Source organism: Cavia porcellus, unplaced genomic scaffold (assembly GCF_034190915.1).
Source record: "Cavia porcellus strain 051 isolate PalLab524CR breed Dunkin Hartley unplaced genomic scaffold, mCavPor4.1 scaffold_38, whole genome shotgun sequence".
Taxonomy (NCBI): domain Eukaryota; kingdom Metazoa; phylum Chordata; class Mammalia; order Rodentia; family Caviidae; genus Cavia; species Cavia porcellus.
The window spans coordinates 7,160,041-7,185,882 of NW_026947521.1; the positions used below are offsets into that span (position 1 = coordinate 7,160,041).

A 25,842-nucleotide genomic window follows, 5' to 3' on the forward strand; every position below is an offset into this window, starting at 1 on the left:
TATCTGGTGGTGAAACACTATTCTGCTTAAATGGTTATGTTTTGATCTGCACTGTTTCACTGTTATGCCCTCTTTTTTCTCAATCTCCACTCCATTATTTACTTTTTTATTTTTATCCGTTTAATTAAAGGGAAAAAATAGCAGGATATAATATAGTAACCCACTTTGACTTTCTATTATCTCAATTTGAAGCCCTGTATTACTCTCACCATCTTGTTTTTGACTGATGTTCCCCTATTCTGTTTTGCTGGATAGTATCAGGTTTGAAAGTTTAGGCATCAGCTGTGAAGATAATGAGATTCATTGTAACGCCCATTCTCGTTGACTTTTATCTACTTTTGAAGACCTACAATGTCTCCAATGTTTTGGTTTTGTCGGTTTTGTTCTTTACTGTTTTGTTCAATTGTATTATAACTAATGATGTAGGCAATTCTATTAGAGATAGCGGGAGGCATTATGGTAACCATTGTTGATCACCTTGTATTATGTTTTTATATTATCTATTATGTCCACCCTTTTGACTTCACCGATTCTGTTCTGTTATGTCTCATTTGGTTTTACTCTCTTCCAAAAAAGCAATAAGAACCGTGGGAGCAATGAAACCCAAAACGTGTAACAGTCATTGTACAAAAGAGAGGAAAAGAAAGTGCTCTAAACTATATAACTGCATGTATATTTAAGTGTATAAGATAGAAAATGATAGCACAGAGTTTTATTGGATCATTGAACAGAACTGTTTGCAGTATCATTGTTGGAATGTCCACTCTACAAGCTTTAATTTTGTGACTTGAACAATTATTTCTAAGATGTCAATATGTAATCCATTAACTAATGATTTCCTACTGTTCATTTTTTTCTTCTGTAAATCTGTATAACTTGTACCCTTTCACTGTTTTTTTTCTTTTCTCCTTAAATAAAAAATTTAAAAAAAATAAAAAATAAAAAAATATGGTGTATTACATTTATTGATTTGCATATGTTGTACCATCCTGGTATTGCTGGGATGACTCCTACTTGGTCATGGTGTATAATCTTGATGATTTGCTGTGTTTTGTTTGATGGTGTCTTATTGAGGATTTTTACATCTGTATTTATTAGGGAAACTGGCCTGTATCTGTCTTCTTTTAGTTGAATCCTCTGGTTTTGGTATCAGGGTAATGCTTGCTTCAAAGAATGAATTTGGGAGTATTGCTTCCCATTCAATTTCATTAAAGAATCTGAGAAGTAGTTGTATTAAATTTTCTCTAAATTTCTTGTAGAATTAGAAGTAGTTGCATTAAATCTTCTCTAAATTTCTTGTAGAATTCATCAGTCCCTGGGCTTCTCTTTGTTCATAAGTTTTTAATAGCATCTTCAATTTTGTTGATTGATATTGGGTTGTTTAAAATTTTTATGTCATCTTGATTCAACTTTGGTAATTCATATGTATCTAAGAATCTGTCCATTTCTCCTGTGTTTTCCATCTTATTAGAATACAGGTTCTCCAAGTAGGTATTTGATCTTCTGCATTTCTGCAGGATCTGTTGTGATTTCACTCTTTTCATTCCTAATTGCATGGATTTGAGTCTTTTCTTTCCCCTTTTAGGTTGAGTAAGAGTTTGCCTATTTTATTTACTCTGCCAAAGAACCAACTCTTTGATTCACTGATTATTTGTATTGTTTACTTAGTCATTTTTACATTAATATTTTAATGCATTAATATTCAATTTGCTCTGACCTTCACAATTTCTCCCCTCATGTGAGTTTTGGATTTGACTTGATCTTCTTTTTCTTTTTTATATACATCTTTTTTTTGGTCTTTTTCCTTTTTATCGGTACTGGGGATCGAACTCACGACTGCCTGCTTTAAAGGCAGGTGCTTATGCCACTGAGCTAAATCCCCAGCCCCTGATCTTCTTTTTCTAAAAGTTTGAGGTTCAACATTACGTTGTTTATTTGAGGTGTCTCTGTTTTCCTGATAAAAGTATTCATTGCTATAAATTTCCCTTGTATGACTGCTCTCACTGTGTCCCATAAGTTCCAGTATGTTGTATTGGCATTATCATTTAATAGACAGAAACTGTCTATTTTCTTCTTTAATTTTATCTGTGATCTATTGGTTGTTTAGGAGGGTGTTATTTAATTTTCATGTGTTGATGCAGATATTGTGATTTCTTTTGCCACTGTTTTCCAATTTCATTGTACTGTGGTCCGATAATATGTAGGAATAATTTCAATTCTTCATTTACTTAAATATGTTCTATGAGCTAATTTGTGGTTTGTTTTGGAGAACATCCCATGTGCAGCTGAAAAGAATGTGTATTTTGATGTGGTGAGGTGAAAGACTGTAGAAATCTACTAAATCCATTTGTTCAAAAGTTTTTCTCAGTTCTGATATCTCTTTGTCAATTTTTTTGTCTAGTTCACCTATGTATTTGTGACTGGCATATTGAGGTCCCCTATTACAATTGTATTAGTGATTATTTGGTTTTTCATGTCTGATCTGGCCCGCGGATCAATCCATGGGGTGTACCTGGAGAGGAAATGGGGTTGAAATAGAGACGGGGGGAGACAAAGAGAGATTGAGACAAGATGAGGAGTCTAATCAAGTCTCATTTATTCAGGAAGTGATCCATCTTTTATAGGCCAAGGGCGGGCTGATGGGACAGGAAAAGGCTATGGGGATGAATACAACAGGGTTATCGTCACGTCCAGGTATATGACGTAAGCAGGAGAGGATTATGGTTAATGTAGGCAGGTGCATCAGATGCCCATAGGAGAGAGGCAGGGAGGAAGCAATGGGGCGGTCATGCTGCTCCCTACATCTCCTCCCTTTCTATATTATTTAATCAGGATTATGGCAGGCTCTGTGAGGACAGCGCCTGTCTTAGGCCAAGGAACCTCATTACATGAACCCAACCAGGCCTTACCCATCATGGGCTTGCAGGACAGCAGTTGGTCCTGTGCCTGTCTTAAGCAGCCAGCCATGTAATCATGCATGTCCTAGTTGCCCGTCTCTGGATGCCTGTCCATTGCCCCAGTACAGTTAGGCCACATCGTCATATGGGCCACTCGTGGGAATTCCTTCCTGGTAGGTTTGTGATCTGCCATCTCCAGCTGGTGATAGTGTACCTGAATGGGCTTTGCCATAAACATGTCTATCTGGTTATTAATGAGCGTCATAATCCTCTGAAAAATATAAGGATCTACAGAAAGGAGAAGCAACAGGGCAGCTAGGGACCCAAAAGGGGCACTAGGTAAGGGAAAAGCTCCCCCCCGACACACATCGAGGAGAAGGGGTTAGCGGCCATTTGTTGTCATCGCTGTTGAAGTCGTTCTTCTATTTCTTGGAGCTTGCATCGCATAACACCGGACTGATTGACATAGAAGCAACATTTTTCCGCAATCTATTTGGCTGGTTTGTGTTCCTCCAGACCGAAAAGAGCCTCTTCCGCAGTCACAGGGGGTTCTGTGCATGGCTGTCAGCAGTTGTAGTCTGTTTGGCGGGGTTCTAAATCCACCATGGGTGTGGTACGGTCCGAGGAGAAGGCTGAGCAGGCAGCATAAGGCTCTGAGGAGTTGTGTTGTCTGTAAAAGAGCACAGGGAGTTGTGCCTCAGGAAATGACATTATTCCTGAGAGTCGCATGGGGTCTTTGAAGAACTGTCTACTTGTTTTACAAGGCGCTCAAGTAGCCATCTAGCCTCTCTGTCTTGTGGAGAGTAAACACACACTGAGCCGTGTCCCCATATGAGAACGGGGTCAGGGCCATGCCATGAATTAGCCAGGGGGTCTCTCTATAGTACAGAAGCAAATTGCTTTTGTGTTTCAGAATGCCAAAAACACATGGCTGCTGACTGTCCAGCAGCATCCAAATTTTAAAAATTAAGGATGAATAAGGCATGAGATAGAATATTTTTAGGTGTCCCCCTTGTGGAGCACCACTCCTCCTTTTTTATTTTACCAACAGAGTTTTAGGGAAAGATGTGCCCTTTTAACTATGCCTTGACCTTGAGGGTTATAAGGTATTCCTTTTATATGATCAATATTAAGATGTTGACAGAAATGAGCAAAGGCAGAACTAGCATAGCCTGCACCATTATCAGTCTTTAATTGTGGGCATTTCAGAACTGATAAGGTAGTTAACATATGGCTAATAATGTTTGGTAGCTTTGCCAGTCTGGGGAGAGGTATAAATGAAACCACTAAAGATATCTATAGTTAAATGAACATATTTAAGATTGCCAAGCTCAGGAATGTGGGTGACATCCATTTGCCATAATGCATTGAGGATAAGTCCTCTAGGATTAACCCCGAAGTGTGGAACTGGGAGGTGCATGGCACAAGAAAGGCAATTTTTTTACTATCTGTAAATAAGTTACATTGTCATCCTAGAAATAGCTGTTCAGGCTAAAAAATTAAAGCATGCAAAATGACATTTAAATAGTGACACTGCCAACAGTTCTGCTCAACGATCCAACAAAAACTTAGTAATATGTTTATCAGTCCTACACACTTGTTTTTTTATCTCAAAGAGAGCAAGACCAAATATATCAAAACAGAACAAAACAGTTTTTAAAAAAAGATTTAAAGAAATACAGATTTCAAAGCAAGTCTACTGGAGATCTTTACTGTTTACTTAATTGTCTCTAGTTTCCTCCAAACAGTTGTCCCCATCTTCACGCACATTAAATACACATTGCATATTATAGAACTAATCAAATCATTACAGGATGATGAAGGCTTCTCAGGTCTTTAAGATCTGACATTGGGGAAGACAATAATAACTACCATAGTGTCTCTCATTCTCCTCTCAGCAGCTGATGGGGACATCCTTACATATGCTGAAATTAAACTTGAGACTAGACCAATATCACTCGGATCAGTTAAATAAGTCAAAGTAATTGACATTGGAATCTCTATCTCTGGAGTCTTTTTTGCAAAATGACCAGTCTCTCCACAGGTAAAACAGTTTTGTTTATGTTTTTGAGATAAGAACTGTTTAACTGTAAACCCTTGCAAGGCAGCAGCCATAGCAAGGCCTTGCTGACAAGCAGTTTCAATGTCAATGGTACCAGGGATTGAATTCACAGCCTTTTATTTGTCAGGCAGGCACCTGTGCCACTGAGTTAAATCTCTAGCCCTGAGAATTGAACTCACAACCTTGTGCTTGGCTGGCAGGTACTTATGTCACTGAGCTAAATCCCCAGCCCCTGCTTAATGCTCCTGAGAGAGGAACTCATATCGTCCTTAAATTGCTTTTGGGCCTCTCTTTTGGCATAGGCATCCTCCACTATTAACATATTAAGGTCCCACCCATTGCCGGCTTGTGTATTGCGCCTGGTAGTCTCTGCAATTTTTTGTATATTCTGATTTTTACAAAAGATTATCCCCACCCGATAAAGTCACTCTGGCCAATCTTTGCCAATCTGTAGGTGTGAGCCAGCCATCAGGCAGAGAATTTAAAAAGCAAGAGTGAAAGCAGCTGTAAGGCCATATTGGGCAACCGCTGTCTTTAATTCTTTTAAAGCTGCCACTGTGAATGGCATATGGGTCCTAATGACTTGTGGAGCTAGCGGTGCAGTGCCCGCACCATCTTGTGGCTGTGCGGCGCCATCTTAGGGAGGTATGTTTGTTTCCATCACTGAAAATGCCATTTCAGGGAGGGACCCACGCTGATGTGGCAGAAGTGAGGCAAGTGCCATTTTAAAAGTGCCACAAGGCCTGCCAGAGGCAGGCGCCATCTTAGGAGCACTATAAGGCTGTGTAGCTCAGAGGGCCTTGTGTGACCGTCTCCTCAATCTGAGGATCTGCATGCCGCTGGGCAAGCAGCTCAGAAATTAAATTCCAATATGCAAAGGTGGTCACCGTAACCTTTTTCCAGACCAAAAACGCTATAATAATCTTTTAGAGCATCTCTTACTCTTTTCCACCTCTTGGTATCTATAGAGCCCTCTAGGGGGAACCAAGGGCAAACCTTATGAATAAATTGAAAATACTGCAAAAATTCTTTTGTTCTAACCCTTACCCCTCTTGTCTTTCATGCCTTGCTGAGGCTTCTCATGAACAATTCATGTTCGCTCAATGCTTGATGTTGGGAGCCGTGGCACTGCCAAGTCATCAGACGCGGTGATCGCGAGGCCTGTAGGGAGGTACAAAAGCCTGAGCTAGATTACCCCTCCCATCGAGCCCGCCAAGATGGTGCCTGTTTCCTGCTTCCTGATCCCTATCACCCCACTAAGTTCCCGCCTCGCAGGGTAGTCTGCCTAGCTACTAATGTTGCTAGCCAATCAGCTTACGCGACCCGCCTTGATTTGATTGGAGGCCACAATCCTATATATAGCCAGTAACTCCACCCCTGGAGGGAGAAGCACGGAAGGAGCCGCGGGGAGCGGACCAACAGAGGCTTCGGCCGGGACGAGTCCCGGGGTAGACTGTGAAGGAGGAGAGAAATAAAATAGAATACTTCGCCACCGCCAGATTTTGTCGTGTGTTCTTCCTGCCGGCCGGGAGCGACACCGACAGCTTGACCCATGTCCAGGAAAGGGAATGGGGTTGCTGTTCACTCACCGTGACTCGGGCGGCACATTGGGCAGTTGTCCATGCAGGCCTCGGTCCTTGATTCAGTTTGCTTTCACTCTTAGCTTCGATCCTTGATTTAGTTTGTTTTCAGTCTTAGCTTTGATCCTTGATTTAATTTGTTTTTACTTCTCACCGGCGTTCTCAAACGGCTCCCTCGTTAACTCCCCCATGCCAGGAGCCCCCACACTGGGCACCACTTGATCCGGCATGCAGATCAATCCGTGGGGTGTACCTGGAGGGGGAACGGGGATGAAATAGAGATGGGAGGGGGGAGACAAAGAGAGATTGAGACAAGATGAGGAGTCCAATCAATCTCCTTTATTCAGGAAGTGATCACATCTTTTATAGGTCAAGGGTGGGCTGGTGAGACGGGAAGAGGCTATGGGGATGAATACAACAGGGTCATCGTCACGTCCGGGTATATGATGTAAGCAGGAGAGGATTATGGTTAATGTAGGCAGGTGCATCATATGCCCATAAGAGAGAGGCAGGGAGGCAGCAATGGGGCAGTCATGCCGCTCCCTACACATGTCCATTAAAATTTATTTTATATAGTTTGATGTGTTGGTTTTTGGTACATATATATTTATGATTGTTATTTCTTTCTGATAGAGTGTTCTCTTTACAAGGATATAGTGAGCTTCTTTGTCTCTATTAGTGCATCTTGGTTTGAAATCTGCTTTGTCTTCAAATAGAATAGCTACCCCTGCCTTTTTCCAGGTTCTTGTTGCATGGAATACTGTTTTCTATCCTTTGATTTTCGGTCTATGAATTTTTTAAAAACAAAACAAGGAAAAGGCAAAGAAAAAAAAGGAAAAAAATAAGAAAAACCAATTTTGACTTCAAGGTGTGTCTCTGCTGTCACTGGTAGACAAACTGGGCAGACAGAGTCCAGATGCATGTTGCACTTTTAGTTTAACTGAAGTTTGGTTGGTTTTGGCTGAGAATGGAACCTGCTTTGTTCAGTCGGCAGTAGTCTGTGTGCCTCCTGCTGGCTTGAACTCAGTTCCCTGCCACTTTGAACTCCATTCCTTACTTCCTGCTGATGTGAACTTGGTTCTACTTCACCCTGACATTGGGAGCCACTACATGCAGCCAGCAGTTGCTGGGAGTTCTGAGCTCAGTTTGCAGACATTTATGTGTTTATTTTCATTTACTTTCTATTTTTTTAAAAACTGCGGTCTTTATTGCAAAGGACATTGTTTTTCTGGTAACAGTAAAAAATGTAGCTTCTATGCTGGGCATGGTGGTGCATATCTGTAATCCCAGCACTCAAAAGGCTGAGGCAAGAAGATCATTGTGAATTCTGCTGAACCAAACTGGGCTACAAAGTGAGCTCAAGGCCAGCCTGAACTGCATAGTAAGACCCTGTCTCAAAAAGACAAAAAAAAAAAAAAAAGGTTCTGTTGTGTTTAGATTTTAAAAGAGATAAATGGTAAACATATGTTAGTATTGGTGGTACAAGAGTAAAGCAAGAATGATGAGACTTGAATTCCTCAACTTTGAGAAATGTATCGATCCACAAAACCATGCCTTTAATTGAAACAGTAAACATTTCCATTCATCGTAAGTGTCCTCAGGAGTACAGGGGTTTTGTTCTGTTTTGCTTTTTCGTGCCACTGGGTATTGAATTCAGCACCTTCATGCTGAGCTATATCCCCAGCCCTTTTATTTTGTTTATTTTTTCTCTTTAATTTTTTATAATGAGGCAGAGTCTTGCGAAGTCAGTCAGATTGGTCTTAAACTAAAAATTCTGCTTCAGCCTCCCAGTTTTCTGGGATTTGAAGGTATCTGTCACTACACCTGGCTAGGAGTGTGCATTTTAAAGGTGGCCTGCCCACGCTTATGCTGATGCACAGTTGGTCTGGGGACATATGCTGTAATACTTCCTTCTCCTAGTTGGTCTTTAAAAAAAAAATAAATCCACCAGTACCTTGGGTATGATATCTACTCTACCCCTTCCTATCTGCAGGACCTTGAGTGACTTACTTCACTTCTCTGCATTGATTTCTTATCTGTGAAAGAGTATTTGCCTCTGAAAGAGTATTTGCCTCATGGTATTATGAGTAATAGCAGATAATGCAACAAAAGCACCTAGACTGTATTTGGCATACCCTTCAATAAATACTGGCTGTTATTCAGTGCACAGACCTCTGTCCACACATCTGCCTGGAGTCATCTTATTTGGAGATACACAAGGCTCAACAAAATAGAAGGCTGGGCAACTCTCCCTTTGCCAGAGGGATTGACTAAAGAACTCCCTATTATAACACACCTGTACTAGAATCGGGGGGGGGGGACAGAGAGAAAGAGAGGGCAGAGAGACAGAGATAGACACAGAGAAATCAAGTAGATATGCAAGAGGATGCTTGTCCTCTAGGACTGTGGAGAGGGAGGTATCATGAAGGTTTCATTAAGTAGGCTTGATCAATTGTACCACTAGCCATTGATAATTAACTCTGCCTTAGGGGGCGCCCTCTTCCCTCCCCAAAGATCATGAGAGGGACTAAAAGTCCTAATCCTTTAATCCCATAGTGTGTTCCCCTGGCAACAAATCTCTGCCCTGAGGCTGCACAGCTATCCAAGACATATTACCTTGGGAATTCTAAGGGATTTAGAAGTTTTGTATCTGGAACTGGGATCAGAGACCAAATATAAGAATAAAAGATTCTCCGAGCAACTCCATTGCTCAGGAAAAGAAACTGAGGACAGAATTCAGGGTGTGCACTTCTAATGTTTTAGCTACTAAGCAGGTTTCAGATTTGCATGAACCACTGTGCAACCCTACCAGAGCTTTACAGGAGATCCCCTTGCTCTGTACTCTTGGCATCACTAGGGATGACCAAAAGCTAAGCCTTTTTAATGTGAGCCACATGATTTGATTTTGCATTTCTCTAGGAACAATATTGGGCATCTTTTTGTGTAGTTACTGCTTCAGATGCCAAATGAGACGTGTCAAGAACTCAGCCAATCTTGGGGGTGACACAAAACACTTAGGAAGCCCTGGAAGGGGGAGAGATTTGCATCTATAGGCTCACACCCCCCCCACACCCTTCTGGCTCTTGTCTTTTCTTTTTTAATGAGCTGTGGGGTTTTTTGGTGATAGGATTGGGCAAGCTACGCTGTGCTTGCATATGTGGGACCTTGCAACAGAAACCTTGGTCAGACTTTGCTGCTTGCGCCATCTTGAATTCCCTGGGCTCTGCTCCGTGAGGTGTATGGGAAATTCCCTTTAGCAGATGTTTTGATTTTCTTCATTGCTGCACAAACCCTAGGTTGGCCATGGCTACTCCTTGCTGGGAAGAAGGTAGGAGGAGGAGAGGTAAACCCAGCAGTGAGAGGAGGCATCTTAGTAATTTTTCTCATTGCTGGAATAAAATATCCAACACCCACAATTTAAGGGAGGAGAGGTTTATTTTGGTTTATTTAGTTTGTTCAGTCCATAGTTGGCTGGCTTCTAGGCAGGACAGCATGACAGAGGGCATAGCGGAGGAGAGCTGGTCACAGCATGGTGAACAGGAAGCAAACAGAAGACGCTCTGACAAGGAACAGGAAGACAGTGCCAGTTCCAACAGCACATTGGGCTCTCAGGTCTCTTCTCTTCCCTCCCCTCCTTCCCTCCTCCTCCTCCTCCTCCTTTCTAATTTCTTTTCTTTTCTTTCTTTTTTTATCGGTACCGGGGATCGAACTCACGACTGCCTGCTTGCAAGGCAGGCGCTTATCCCCAGGCCCCCTCCTCCTTTCTCTCTCTCTCTCCCTTTCTCTCTCTCTCTCTCTGAATCAGAAAGTTGCAAGATTCCACTGTTTCTGCAAAAATCATATAATCTATACACACAACCTCCCTATTTTTGGGAAGAGGAAACAAGGACTCAAAGAGAGACCAGAGCATCTCAGTTCAGGTGGTTTAAGGATGAACCTGGGCCTTCTAACTCCAAGCCAATGTCCCTTGTATCACAGTCATCAAAACTATGTTCATGGGCCTTTAGGATAAATATTACAATACAATGTCCAAATAGAAAGTACACAATTTTCTGAGTGTGGTAGGCAGGGATTGTCAGAGAGAGCAGTCCGGTGTCACCCTGCCCAGAACTGGGAAGAGAGACTGGTCAGTGTTCCCATCCTGTGCAACCTGCCCCGCTCAGGAAGCTCCCCCACCCATGCCAGTGCAGATCTGTTTTGTGCATTGTGGCCATGGTGCAAAGAGAGTGCTTTCATCTCTGGCTCCACATGCTCACTGTCAAATTAATAACCATCCACGCTGGTGGGTTTCGTGTAGCTCATTCGTCCTCTGTGTTGCCTGGGTCCCTCACACCAGTGTCCCTCTGGCCACAGATGAACCTGGAGCTGTGTCCAGTGTGGGGGGGCATGTGCCACAGTGCGTGTCCTGCTGTGATCTTCCCAGAGCATGGGTGCTACCTCCTCTCAGATGCTGTGGGAGTGGGGGTGTGGGGCTATCGGTGCTACTCCAGTGCCCCCTTGCTCTCCTGCACGGAGGTCGACTCCTGTTTCTAGAGAAACCCTTGTATTCTCCCTAGAACTCCGGTAGTCTTCCACCCACCTTGTTGAGAGCAGGCAACCCTGGCATCTCTGTGAGGGAGGCTTCTCTCTGTACCTTCACACAAGCCCCATGGCTCCAGCACTGAGGGGTCCTGGGATAAAGTCTTCCATTCTTCTATTGACCTGCTCTGTTCCAGTGTCCTCCATTTTCTTGGTCCAAGATGTTAGAAACAACAAACACTATTTTTCTTTTGAAATGGGAGTCTCGCTGTTATTTAGGCTGGGCCTGAGTCTGTGAGTGCAAGAGATCCTCCTGCCTCTGCCCCTTAATTAGCAAGGATAAAAGGTGCACGCATAGCACCCAGCAACACTAACTTCTGCGGAGAGCTTGCATGCTGCGAACTTTCTGTGTATTGAACTCACTCACTCTGACGCCATCAGATAGGAGTTCTTACGACTGTCTGACAACCACCTGGCTTATCTCAAGTTCACTGAGAGAAGTGCCAGGGCCAGGCTGTGACCCAGGCTCTGAGGGAGCATGATTTTAGGGCACAGAGTGAGGGAACATGGGAGTGAGGCAGAAAGGGAGGAAGCGAGAAGGCAGGAAGTGTGCTTGTGAGCTGCGTGCTGTGCGGGAACACACAGCTCTTTGCTTCACCGTGTGGAGCGCTCCCGGGTCCTGTGCTGGGCACTTAGGACTACCGTGGGGGCACACAGGGGATCTCATTGCTGTCCCCTGCCTCCAGGCCCACAGAAGATGTGGGACTGCTTGGGCTGAGCCCTGAAAGAGGCCAGAGGAAGTGAGTGGGGAGAGGGGCATCAGCAGTGAGTGCCATGCTCACCCCTTGTTCAGTCTCCAACCCTGTCTCCTGGGCTGAGTGTTTCCCTGTCCTTTGAGCCTGAGCTGGCTCCTGCCCCTGCCATCAGGAGTCCCATTTTACAGATAAGGAAACTTAAGGTAAGAGAGGTGAAGCAGCTTGGCCAGAGTCGTGGAGTGATCCCAAATGCAGGATGGGCTCTGGGGTCCTCACCTCCCTTGGCCCGTGTCATGTGGCAGGCCTGGTGCTGGTCATCTGGTCCTGTCCCCACGATCTACATCTCATCTGTATCACCTGGCTGCTGGGTTCCTGGAGATGGGAACAAGGCTTCCACTGTGGAGAACTTGGCCCTGGCCAGGCGGATCATGGGGGACACAAGAAGGGGTTCCGGACTGGGTTCTGTGACCTGCGGAGGAGATGTGCAGCCAGCAGGGGTCAGCAGAGGCTAGTGCTCCTTCCACTGGGACAGTGACCTCAGACAGGCCCAGGGAAGTGACAGGAACCAAGAAAGAGGAAGAGAAAACATCCTAATGTGCCACCCAGGGACAGAGGTATTCTCAGAAGGGGTCCTGGGATGGCACCACATGCTGCTCCTACCAGAGCCCACAGTTAGGAGGCCCCAAGTCTCCCAGGTTGTGAGGCCAGGACACATCTCTACTCAGCGTGCTCCTGCCTGCCTCCCTCCCGGGCTGGGTCCTGTCTTCTACTCTGGTATCTGTGCTGGGTCCCCTGACCTTTAGCTCCAAGGGTCTCTGTGGGGTCCCTGCCTGCCCTTTAACTCTTGGGGTTGAAAGCTTGCTTCTGAGCTTCTAAAGAGTAGATTCATTGCTGCATTGTGAAGATTTGAGTAAACTTCACCTCTCCTGTCTCAGCCACACCTTTCCCCTGGCATTAAGATTGACAGTATTTAGTTCTTTAATTTAAAAAACATTTCTGAGCTTTCTCTGTGGTGAGGAGAATAAACAGAAAGTGGGTGGGAGCGCTGGGAGGGTGTGGCTCTTAGGCTGGGTGGCCAGGTATGCATGGCCAGGGAGAGATGTGGAGGCATGCATGGGGTCCAGGTCCATCCCCACCTTGATCCAGAGTGGTGAGGGGCACTGGCGTCACAGGGCAGTGCATTTCAGTCTGGGAGCAGAGGGAGAGGGGACCACCGGGAGCATCAAGGGTGGGGGCCTAAGAAAGGACCGGCTTTGTGCTGAGAAGGTAGCTCAGGTAGGGCAGTGTGCAGCCCTTGTAGCCTCACTGGGCTCAGGGCCCAAGGTCCAGGTCAGCCAGCTGCAAAGGCTGTTTGCTCAGAGCTGAGGGAAAGCAAGGCACATGCTGCCTCCATGTTCTTCCCATTCCCTCCCCATGCTCCCTTGCTCAACAGGGCTCCGTCTCCCCTAGGTAGTTTTCACTCAACCGCCTCTCTCTCCCTAGGCCTCTCTTACCTCATCTCTGGGAGAAGAAAGTGTTCCCGTGTGCCCATTGGCATTATCCCAATATCAGAGAAGTTCCAGGCACAGTTCTTGCCTTGGCATGATCCAGTGGAGGCTTGGACCCCTGCGACACCATGGGAGGGGAGCAGGCAGGTAGCAGCAGAGCTCGGTGACCCCCACAGGACACAGCCAAGTCCCGCAGAGACCTGTACTCTCAGTCTCCCTGGCCAGTTCTCACCCAGAGCTTCTGGAAGCAGCGCTGCCACCAGCCCACAGTGTCAAGACCTGGGGAGAGAGAGGCCCTGCCCAGGTTCACTCTGCTGTTCTCACTTCACAGACGAGTAGAGTGGGGCCCAGCTGGGGGTGACTGGCAAGTGTCCCCGTGGTCCTCAGTGTCAGAAGCAGGCTCCGCAGGAGGAGTGGCAGGGACACTCTGCTCCTGGAAGCTGAGTCTGTTGAAAGGGCAGGAGCCACAGCCACGGGGACAGGGACACAGCTCTGCCCAAGGGCAACCAGCAGGGAGCGGGTTGCTCCCCAACTTTCTTCATACTCTTGTTTTCAATATTTTATTAATCCATGTTTGCAGTACGTAATCATTACATTCCTTGTATGAAGTTGGTGTGAGGACATACGACATCTTAAGGCTTTTTTGTCCCCTTCCCTTGCCCTCCTTTGTCTCTTGATCCCCTTCCCCTTTGAGAAAGATCTCTCTTCCTGCCTCATATTATCTATCTTTTATTTTGCTCTTTATATTTTGAATTTCTCACTTAAAAAATTACGTGATATTTAAGCCATGTGGCTTAATTTATTTTCCTTAACATTATGGTCTTGGGGTGCATCCACTTTCTGACAAATGACTCAAGTTTCTCGGTCTTCATGGCAGAGAAGTACTATGTTGTGTATAAATAACACATTTTCTTTACCCACGCATCTGTTGATGAATGTACAAATCACTTCCAAGATTGAGCTATTATGAGTTGTGCTGTTATAAACATGAGTGTGCATGGATCACTGTGATAAACTGTCCTTAACTTTTTCAGGAAGATACCTAGAAGGGGAATAGCCAGGTCAAACAAAATTCCTAATTTTAGTTTTCTGAGGAATCTCCATGCTGATTTCCACAGAAGTTGTGCTAGTTTACACTCCCACCAACCTCTTTTCTCAGGATCCTGTTCTGCTATGAGGCAAGGTGAGACAGACAGACATAAACACCCGTGTTATTTGTGTTTTATTTTTCAAAAGGCAAGCAGTCACCCATTTAAACTCAGGTAAACTGTCTCCTCTCTTCTGTCCTCTTTGTCACTGTGTCCCAGCCTTGGCTCTTATTGTGATGTCCCCTTTGTCCTGCTCCCTGCATGACCATCTTTCTGTCCCCAAGGAAATGACATTACCTGGGCTGCTGGTCACAGGTGTCCTAAAGCCAGCTGAACTCTGTGGCCATGCTGGGTACTCCGGGGCCTTATCACTTTCTGGGGTGACCAGGTCCCAACTGGCCTCAGTTCACGCTGACCAGAGGGGTCGTCCAGCCTTTCGGAATCCATTTCCCCTTGACTTCGTCTCCATCCTAGTTCCCAAGATCCTAAGGAATCTGAGACTCTTCGAGAATCTTCAGGAATCCTCCCACTTGTCAGGAATCTTCCCAAACCTTTCCCAGCATTCATCCTAACAAAGCCTTCTGGATTTAAAAGTCAGAATTCAACCTCTTTTTTTCTTGAGACTCAGTGGCCCCTTGGCAGGGAACATGGTGACTCCTCCCCCACACTGACAGCCGTCTGGTGCAACCAATCTGCCCATGCCCGTGGCAGAGCTCTCTCTGGCCCACCTGCCCACCTGTTTGCTAAAGCTGGCAGTGACTGGGCTGGCCTCCAGGCCATCACCCTCAAGACCCAAAGTGTTCCCACTGAGGACCTGGAGGCCCAGGACCTGTCACCTGCCCAAGATGGCAGGGGAGGCCTTGGCAGCAGAGTTGGACTATGGCAGATTCCAGCCTCAAAGCCAGACCAGTGCCTCTCAGCCCATGGGCCTGTAGCAGAGCTGGGAGGCGGCACTCTGGGGTCTGTGGCCCACGCCCTGAATTTGTCTGGAGACAGGTTTGTCTCTATCACCTGCCTTTGCCAGTTAGGACACCAGCATCTGTGACACAGGTGGACTCCCTTGTGGATCTCTCACAGGAGTCCACAGCAGCAAGTCTTGTGAAACATTTATACTGGATTGAATTGTATACTCAAATTCATGTCCCTTCAGGGCCTCAAGGGGGGCCCTTATTTGGAAATAGGGTCATCACAGATGTAATTAAAGATGGAGTCATTAGGCGCTAGGGTGGGTCCAGCCCACCCTTGGAGCCTTTCTGATAGAAAGTCTGACCTTGCCTTGAGTTCAGAGTCCAGAGCTCAGGATCTATGAAATTCATTTCTGTTGCTTGAATCATCTGGGTTATGGTCATGGCGGCCATAGGGATCTAACACACAGCTTCAGAGGGAGATTTCTGTTGTTCAGAAACACACACACCCATGAACTCCCCACATTGGTGTACAGCTCTCCGAGAGCCCACATTCGCGGGCTTCCTTCTCTCCTTACAGGTGCAGATCTAAGGCTTGGATGTAGAAATCCCTGGATGGCCACATGCCTGTGTCCCATCTATTATGTCTCCCCAAGCAAAGACACTTCCTCGAGCTGTGTCACAGTCTTCTCCCTGAAAATGCCACTTTCCTCCCCAGCCTGGTCCTTGAGGGCAGGAGCTTTGGACTCTCCCTGTCCACCCACCCTCAGCCCAAGCCTGACAGGTAGCCGAGGGTGAAGTCCTCTCAGCTGTAGGCAGCCACAGCAAGTTGAGGGTGCAGGGTGGAATGGAGTCTGGGTCTCTTCTGAGACCCCTTCTACTCCCAGAGTGGCCCTCGAAAGCCAGGGAAGAGGTTTTCTGGGCCCCCAGCGCTGAGCCCTGGGCCAGACGTCCTGGGAGACCCCAAGCGATTTGCATCTGAAAGAGCACTGGCTTCGTTAAAATTCTCCTCGCCTGAAGGGAAACAAAACTGAAGAAGAAAAAGAAAGTCCTGAGCAACTTTGCTGCAGAGGAACATTCTGAGCTGCTAAAAATAGGGAGGAAACTGCCGGCTTTGGGTCACCCAGCACCGCCCCCGCCCCCGCCCCCGCCCCCCAAGGCCAGAGCTCCCGTGGGAGACAGGAGCTCCGAGCTCTTCTTCACTGACGCCACCTGATCTTCATCCGGACACAACCAACATCCCAGAGGCCCCAGCATGCCAGGCTGCCGAGAAGTCCCTCAGGAGACAGAGCAGAACAGTTGCGTGGGGACTGATCAGGATGATGCGGGAACCCGGTGAGTCTGGGACTGAGTCTCAGCATCAGGCTGCCTAATCCCAGGCTTCCTGCTGCCCTGTGAGCCTGGGGAAGCCACTTTCTCTGTGAGCCTTTGCTGAGCTGGGAGATGCAGGGAGGGTCTGAGTGATGCCCAAGATGGGACGAGTGTTCAGGGAACTTGATTTTTGGAGCACTGCTTGCTGAGGCCAAGAAAGGCTCAGCCAAGGCATGGGTCACATCCCAGGGCCTGTGTGAAGAAAGAACTTTTCAGTCAGTGAGAAGGCTGCCCGGTTCCCTTTGCTGGGCTTTGACAGGTAAAGGGGGAGCCGGAAGTCTGCTTGCTGTGTGACCTTGACAAGTCCCTGGCCCTCTTTGGGCTGCGGTTCCCCATTATCCATGAGGGGCTGAGAGTCCCTCAGACTCTTCCACTGCATATGTTCTGTGTTGCAAGGATGCAAATTCACTTTGTGAAGCTCAGGCCCTGTTAGGAGAGCACTCCTGAGAGAGGACAAGAGCCCAGCCAGGACTCCACAGTCAGCATCGGTGACCATGCCCAGGCGGCTACCTCCTGGGACAGGTGGGAAGAGGCTCTCATCCAGGGGCATTTGGGTGGTCTCGTGTGGCTGGCAGCCTGGGAGGTTAAGAAGGAGAGGATACTGACGGGGGACAGGAAGTGAGGGTAACTAGAAGGTGCAGTAGGGAACCCAAAGGGAGTACAAATGCGAGGGAGAAAGTGCCAGGGTTTGTACTAGTTCCAGGAATGTGGCAGCCACTGTCCTCGTGAGAGACAAGAAGGGGTGTGGGGGAAGGAAGTAAATGTCACAGACAGAGGGGCTGCCCTGCCTTGCCCTGGGCACCAAAAGGCCCTGCTACACCCTCCATCCCCCCAGAAGCAGGAGCCCCTACCCTCAAGACCTCCAGTCCCCCACCCAGCATGTACCTGTGGCAGGAGGAGGAGGGAGCCCCTCTAGGACAACAGCCCCAGCTCCCCACCCACGGCAGCTCTGCTCTGTTCTGGGCACTATCATTTACAGACCAGAGAGCAGAGGCCAAGCATGTCCACCCCAGGGTGCCCACAAGCAGGCCTCAAGGCTCAATCTTCCTCAGCTGTGGTGGTGCACATCTGTCATCCCAACTTCCTGGGAGGCTGAGGCAGGAGGATCACAAGTTTGAGGCCAGCCTGGGCAATTTAGTGAGGCCCTGTCTCAAAACAAAAAATAAAAAGGGCTAGGAATACGGTTCAGTTTAAAGCCCTGTGTTCAAACCCCAGGATCCTTAACTCCCACCCTACAAAGCTCAGCCTTTAAAAGTAAAATTCAAGGGCTGTTGGCTCTCAGAGTCTTATGAGTGAGAGGACAGATGAGTCTGGAGCCCGGGTGAGAAGGCTGGCAGAGGGTCTGGCATGCCTGCCTGGGCCTGTTTGCAGATGCCACCGAAGGGAGGTGGCACACAGGGAGGAGCCTGGCCTGCTGCAGGAAAGATGCCCTCCCTGCCCCCACCAAAGTGACACAGGTTCCAGGCTCCTGGGTAGTAAGGGCTGGAACTCAGGCCACAGGGCTGAAATTCAGGGTGCAGGTCCCCTGCCTTCTTATGAGCAACTTTGAGGCAGGCATTTAACCGCTCTAACCTCAATATCAGCCATGCACAGATTGAGATAAAAAGCCTGACCTTGACATTGTGGACGGTCCAGTGTTCCACCAGCTGGCGTGTATCCCGGACCCTCCATGGTTTCCCAGACAGAACTCCCTCAGCAGTATGATGGAGGGCACCTGCCTTGGGCTCCCGGACTGCTCCTGACCTATTCTGTGATCCTAGGCTGGATGCTCTCTTGGACCTCAGTTTTCCCATATGTCAATGAGGCAGATGACCCTACTGTCCCAGGTCCCCATGGTAGCTACAGGGAAAGAACTTTGATCCCCAGTTGACATTGTTCCCATCAGAGCAGTTACTGTCGTGACTGACACAGCCCATGTCCCTGCCATTGCTGGGCCCCTGCAGCCAAGCTCCAGCAACTTGGCTCCAGCAACTTGGCTCCAGCGCCAGCCTCTCCCAAAGCTTGACATATGACCCCCACCCAGTGCTGCAGTAGGGGAGCTAAGAAGATACGGGAGACATGGGAGGGGTGTTCGCACCCTGCCTGCCCACCTAAGTCCCTCTCACTGTAACTATCACAGGACTATAGCTTCATGGTAGAAGCTGGTGTCTCCTGGGCACCTGCTGACCATGCCAGGCCCAGGTCTTATCCCGGATGAGCCCCTGTTGAGGAGATTCCAGCCTCCCTGGTCAGAGGAAGCCCATTATGGAGTGATAGGGGCTGTCCAAAGCAACAGGCAAGGCTAGGCCAACCCATAGGTCTGGAGAAGCAGACATGGCCAGAACTGGGAGCAGCTGGGGCCAGGGGGGGAGCCAGGCAGTCTGGCTTGGGGGAGGTGAACCTGACAGCGCTGAGTCCAGGATGGGCTTGGCGGGGGGGACACAGCAGGCAGGGTCCTGCCAGGCTCAGGGAAGGTAATACAGGTTCTGAACTGACAGCCCTTCCCCCGCTGCTTCCCTCAGCCCTGCCTGCCAAAGACAGGGCACGGCAAGGAGCCCCTGAGAGCCCAGGACAGGGAGCAGTTACAAGCTCAACCAACAGGGCTGCTCCCATGGAGAAGGCTTTCCAAGCATGACAAGGACAGAGCACTAGTCTCTGAGGTGTAAGGTGAATGTTACAGAGAGAGAACAGGTGTCCTTAAAAACATGGAGTATGGGGCCAGGGAGTTAGCTCGGCAGGCTCAAGCACCTGCCTGTTAAGCATGAGGTCATAAGTTTGACCCCCCGCCCTTACTTAGAGTATTAAGGGCCTCTGGTTCTTCAATTCTCTTAGCCTCTGTTTCCCATTTATTTTATTTTATTCTATCTTATTTTATTTTACTTTTGAGACATAGTCAGATCAGAACCTGTATTCCTTCCCTGAGCCTGGCAGGATCCTGCCTGCTCCCTACCTCGTTCTGGCTGGTCTTGAGCTCACTTTGTAGCCAGGGCTAGTCTTGAACTCACAACAGTCCTCTTGCCTCAGCCTCCTGAGTGTTGGTATTACAGGCACGCACCACCACGCCTAGCAGTCCCCATAATTTAGAAACGTGGCTGTTCCTTTTTCATTTTTGCTTCATGTTTTAGTGTCTTTATTATATCTGGTTCCATGAGAATACATTCATTTACTCAAAATTATTTATTGTTGATTATTGAAGCACCATGTTAAGCCACGGAGAATATCCTAGAATACAAAGTGAATCTTTGCCCATATAAGCACACACACTAGCAGAGAAGACAGACATTAATCAATAACTCTACTATTTTTTGAAATGCTGGGGATCTAACCCAGGTCCTTGTATGCTAGGCCAGCCCTCTGCCCTTAAACTCCACCAATTGTTAAACTATGACTGTGAGAAGAACCATGAAAGAATAGAATAAGAACAAAATAATTGAAGCCCACACTTTAAATGGTCAAAATGGCAACTGCCATACATATGTCACCACAATAAAAATACTCTGTGTTGGGGATTTTTAAGTTAAGGAGGAAAAGCATCAGATTGTGACTTAGTACTAGGAGTTAAAGACGACTTCCCTGAGAGAGTAACACTTAGCCAGAGATCTGACAGATAAGTAGGAGTTGGTATAGGGAAGAGCTTTGTAGGGAAAAAGCACAGCAAAGGCACTGGGGTAGAAAGGAAATTGTAGGGTTCCAGAAACTGAAAGGCCAGTGGAAACAGAGCCAATGGGGGTGTTGTTATAAGAGCTACAAGAAGTCCGGGCACTGGTGCCAGGAGTGCAGAGCAGAGGGCAGGTCACACCTGGGAAGTCACAGCTCCTGAGTGAACTAGGCCTAGTCTCAGACCCTGCATACAGATCTGGATTCTTCAAGATGTAGGTCAGCCCAGGTCAGGTCTTGGTCCATACTAGGTCCTAGTGTTGTTATCTGGGGCACAGAGCATCAGGAATGGGGACCAGAGGTAGTCACTGTCTACAAACAAGCTGGGTAGCAGAGTCCCAGGTCAGCAGGTGATCAGGTCACAGAGGCCAACATACTCTGTTATGACACCCACAGTATTGTCAGTCTGCTCTGACCTGAACACCTCCAGGGAAGGCAACCCACTGCTCACTGTCCATCCTGCATGGGTAGTTTCATCTGGAGACAGTGGGGCAGGAGGAAGTCCAATCTCATGCTGGGCCTCCTGGGTTTCGACACCTGGGGCTCTATCCTCAGACAGTACCTGATGAGCACCCAAGAACAGGGCACAGGAGCTATAAAGGTCAAGAGCATGGAAGGACAGCTGGACCCGGCTCAGATTCTGGCCTGAGAAGTTGTGAACGAAGACTTTACATCTGTGAGGCTTTTATTAGTGAGGTTAATGGTCATGTATGTTGAAGCATGCACCTATTACCATATAACTTGTATGACTTTTTACAAACATGTACACACATGTAAATCCATGACCCAGTCAAGAGACAGGCCACTTGGTCACTGGGAAGCCCTTCATGCCCACTCTTCTCCCGTAGGCCACCCCTTACATGAGCAGCCATGGTCCTGAGATCGTGACTTCCTTGGTGCACAGCTCGATTTGCCCCTTAGTGCCCTGCTGACCCTCTCTCCACACAGTTTAAATTTCCATGGTGTAGCCACACCACTCGCCTGCTGAGAAGTGTTGTGTCCTTGCCTGCCCCAGTGTGTGTCCACCGGGTCACCTTCCACCCCTTTTGAGGATAGGACAGATTGTGTATATGTGTGACTGTATGTGGAGCTCCCTGGGTGCTCTGGGGTGATCTTCCTACCTTGGCACACGTAATCAGTCTACAAAGACCCTTCCGCAGGATCCCAGAGACATGGATGACTCTCAAGGGATGTGTCCATTCACCACACTGGCCGTGGCTGGAAACCTTTGCCTTGTCATGGGTCTCTCACAGGTTGCTCATACCTGGTTGAGAAGGCTCTATAAGCTAAGCATGGGGGCAGGGGGGGGCCTCAGCATCTCTGCTCTGCACCATTTCCCTACACAATCTTCAGCTCCCAACCTGTGACATGCAGAGTCAAGGTCCAAAGTCCACACGTCCTGACACAGCCACAGGTCGCTGGGTCACCTTTCATGGCCTTGGGAACCACATGGCAGTGCCTCCCCTGCATAGTGAGTCTCCGAAGCCAGTCCCTGGGCCCATGCCTCTTCCACGTGAGGAGCTACACTCCCCAGTTTGGGCGGAAGGACCTGCTGTATGACCTCTCCCAGCTCACTGAAGACAAAGCCTCCTGCTGGCTTTGTGTGACGGAAATGTTATAATATTTTGTTTCACTTGTTTTTTTCTTTTTGGTCTTTTTGAGACAGGGTTTCACTGTGCAGTCCAGGCTGGCCTTGAATTCTCAGCAGTTCTGCTTCAGCCTCCCCAGTGCTGGGATGACAGGTGTACAACCACATACCCAGCTTCATTTTGTTTTTAAAGGGTATATTCCCTGGGAAAGAATCACGGCTTGAGTTTATTTTAGTACTTTCAAATATTTTGTATCTTTGAATCTTCATTGTTTCTTATGAAGAATGAATGCTTTTACTTTTCTGTTCTCTCAGTTTCTTTTCTCAATTTCTTCTCATATAATGTGCCTTCCTCATCCCACTCTTGCCCAGATTTGACTACTTTTAAAATATTTTCATCTTCCATTTCCAGCAATGTGATTAGGATGAATTTAAGCCTGGCTTTCTTTTTCTTATTCAGCTTATGTTCTGTGATTTAGAAGTCCCAGATTTTCAAGTGTAACTTGGGGATTGATGTTTTTTACCCAATTTGAAAAAAGACTTAAACATTATTTCTTCAAATATACTTTTCTACCCCATTCTTTCTTCCCTCTCCAGAGGGCCTCCAAATAAATTTGCATTAGACCATTTGACTTTGCTTCATAGATCCCTGTGGCTCTAGTCATTTTAAAAAAAAATATAACATCCTACATAAGCTCGGCCGGGTGGCAGACACCTATAATCCCAGCACTCTGGAAGCTGAGGCAAGAAGATTGCCACAAGTTTGAGGCTAGCCTGGGGCTACCTAGGGAGTTTAAGGCCAGCCTCAATTATAGAGTGAAACACTGTGTCAAAAATACAGAAATAAATATTAAAAATATATAGCATCTTTATTGAGATATAACTCACAAAACATAAAATTCACCCATTTAAACTATGCTATTGAATGGTTTTTTAGTATATTCACAGAAATGTGCCACCGTCATAAACCCTATTTTATTCTATTTTACTTTACTGTGTATTTGCAATGTGGGGATGGAACACAGGGCTTAGCTACACTCCAGGTCCATACAACCAATTTTAGAATGTTTTCCTCCTTCCCTGAAGAAACCCCACACCCATTAGCAGTGACTTCCCACTCATCCTCAGCGTCCCTGGCCCTGTAATTCACCTCCTCTGCACATTGGTCTACATGGGCTGACATTGTCACTGTGGCTGGCTTCCTCCACTTGGCGGGGGGTCTGCGGTCCACTCATGCTGTCGCATGAATCTGCTTCATCCCTTTGCTGGCAGGGATAATATCCGATCTGTCAATTTGTTCATCCACTGATGGGCACTGGGGTTGCTTTCGCTTTGGTTCTTATGGATTATGTGACTTCAAACGCTTAGACAGATGCTGTGGTGTGGACACCTGTTTTTGTTTTCCCTCAGTGCAGGCCTGGGAATGGGGTTGCTGGGTCACATGCTCGACGCATCACCTTCCCGAGGCTGCCAGACAGCACTGAATGGGCTCCAGACTTTTTTGCCCTCTGCCAGTGTTATCCTCCATCGCAGCAGTCCCAGCAGATGCGAAGCATAACTGTCCTCTTGATCTCTATTTCCTGATGGCTGATGGTGTTGGGCAACTTTTAAGGTGCTTGTTGCCCATCTGTGTCCCCTCTTTTATCTTTATGTGTCCCTCATCTCCCATCCCAAAGCTGGGATGGTGGCCCTCAGTTACCTTGACTGCATCTTTGTGGTTGACCTTCAACCCCATCGTCTCCAAACCACACTGCACTCATTTCTACTGCCCACAGAACACTTGGCTCGTGGGAGATGGAAAACGGGTACGCATGGTGGGAAGGAAGAAATTCTGGCAGGTGTCAGTCTTTGGGACAGAAAGATGTCACTTCCAACTCCAGAAATAATTATTATTTCGTATTTCCTAGCAGATAAGTATGTGCACAAAAGCAATCCCCTGAATGCTCAGTGCCCTAGAGGGAATCAGCCAAGGCAGTACCAGGATGGCTTCCTGGAGGAGGAGTAAGTAAGACTCTGCTGTGGCCAGCTGGTGGGCTCTACAGGAAGATGACAAAAAGGTCCCATGTTTCCTTAACTATTTGGAAACAACACCGAGAGTGACCATTAGGCCAGCCAGGGTTCTGGCAATTGGCATGGGATTCCTGGGAGCCCCAAAATAAGGATGTTTCTACTGCCATTGGCTGCCACAGCTGGTGCCAGTGTTAGGTCCAGTCGTGAATGCTGCTCATCACTTATCAGGGATGCAGCAGAAGGAGGAGGAGGAGGAGGAGGCAGGTAGTGGTCTCATTGGGCTGGCATCATTCATAAAGGTGGGGCTTTGAGGTCCCCCAGGAGCCAGAAGCAGCAAGGGGCCTGTAGGTGTAGAATGCATGCTGGGGTGAGGGTGAGCTCCCAAAGCTCTCAAGGGCTTGGAACCAGCACTCCAGGACGGAACAGCCAGGTGTCTGGAGGTGGCAATGGGCAGGGAACAGCCTTTATCTCGGAACTTGGTGAGGGACAGGATTCTTTCAGAGTTGGGGTGCTGGTATTGCACCCCCAGGTTGGTATGACAATCGGCTGTCATCTGCCATCAGACCCGGGGACATCATCACTGTCTGTAGTGTAGCCTCTGCCTTGCTTCTTGGCTTCAGACCCAGGTTCCAAGTGGCTCAGGGGTACTTGCTTGTCTGGCATGCATGCACCAAGCCCTGGGTTCCATTTCCAGTCCTGGGGAGGGAGGAATTAAAGCTTAACATTCCTCCCTAATACCCTCAGGGGCTGCCTCACAGCAGCTTCCTCTCACTCTCAAGGCAGTTTGAGATTTGGAGTTGTGACTTGCAAGTGATAATTAAAGAGGGAGAGACAGACAGACTCCTCAGGGAGGATAGGGGACAGACTCTCAGGGGCACCCACAGGTGTGTAGAAGGGACACAAGATACAGGGTGAGTCAGAAGGGGCTCCCCAGGGCCCTAAGATCCAAAGATGTGGCTGGACTGAGCTACTACCACAAGCCTGCTAGTGCCTGGAGTACAGGAAGAGGGGTGTAGGGACTTTGTCACCTCATATCCAAGGGTTAAAGGTGTAACACTGAGCAAAGGTAGAGTTTTCAGGTCCCTATCGCTGCCACTGGAACGTGAGATTCCAATGAAACCTGCACAGCAGGGCACTACGAGCCACACCCTTGACACAGCCAGTGTTTGCTAAGTGAACTACAAACAATGCACATGAAGCCCAGGCTCCCGCCCAGCCCCAGGATTGGCTGGCCCCAGGTGCAAGGCCAGTGGTGGTAGCAATCATACCTGAGGCTGTCAGGGATGTCTGCCAGCAAGCTGCCTCCTACCAAACAAGCAGGTCCCTATCCTGCCTCCCGCCCTATTATGTAAGATCCCATGGTGGGCAGCTGGGGCTGGTGCCAGGTGGGTCAGAGGTACCTAGGGCCACACCTTGCCAGCAACCACAGGCAGGCTGGGGCGGGTCCCCACTTGGGTCCAGCCTCTTTCTCGTCACCTGGGACCTGGGGCACCACACTGCTCCCAGCCTCATCATGCCTTAGCTGCAGGAGCTAGGGGTGCTGAGCCCAGAGCTCACCAGCCACAAGCAGGGGGTGGCCAGACCCTCCTGGGCAGGACCTCAGCCATGAGTCTCCTGTGGGTGACAGCAAGCCAGGCATCGGGACCAGGAGAGAACAATCAGAAGCCTGGTCTGTGAGGTGAGGCTGCCTTTAAGACCACAGAGGAGGGGAAGGGGGCATGGAATCTGCCAGACAGGGTTGTGGGGGATCTGCATGGAATCAGGGTACACCTCTGGGGTAGGAAACAGTGGTGTGGACTGGGTCAGTGCCCAGGACCATGGGATCTGAAGGAGCCAAACTGCTTCCCTTTGAAGCACACCCTGACCAGAGGGAGGGGCAGGTCTCCCTTGGCGCTGGCAGAGAGGTGAGGGCTTGAAGCAGGAGGGAGGCCCGAAGGCTGTGGTC

General features: G+C 48.0%; 1 protein-coding gene and 1 long non-coding RNA gene across 5 annotated transcripts in view; one reads left to right on the forward strand and one right to left on the reverse strand.

Annotated features, from left to right (window-relative positions):
* Positions 1-2,639: 2,639 nt before the first annotated feature.
* LOC134474801 (uncharacterized) lies at positions 2,640-6,772 on the reverse strand. The gene is made up of 3 exons (XR_010045647.1): positions 6,549-6,772; positions 6,007-6,120; positions 2,640-3,567 (listed from the first exon to the last, which is right to left on the reverse strand). It is a non-coding gene; the product is annotated as an uncharacterized LOC134474801 (long non-coding RNA).
* A 9,650-nt stretch (positions 6,773-16,422) lies between these two features.
* The window catches only part of Acsbg1 (acyl-CoA synthetase bubblegum family member 1), a 37,596-nt gene continuing 28,176 nt past the window's right edge, over positions 16,423-25,842 (forward strand). For 2 of the 4 annotated variants that reach the window (XM_013145580.3, XM_063243543.1), the window contains exon 1: positions 25,375-25,575. Coding sequence is in view for 1 of the 4 variants with exons in the window: in XM_003463592.5 (XP_003463640.2) it covers positions 16,548-16,627 (80 nt within the window). In the remaining 3 variants the exon portion in view is untranslated. Of the gene's footprint in view, positions 16,628-25,374; positions 25,576-25,842 lie in introns of those variants that run through there. The other 2 variants (XM_003463592.5, XM_013145581.3) reach the window with 2 other exon arrangements.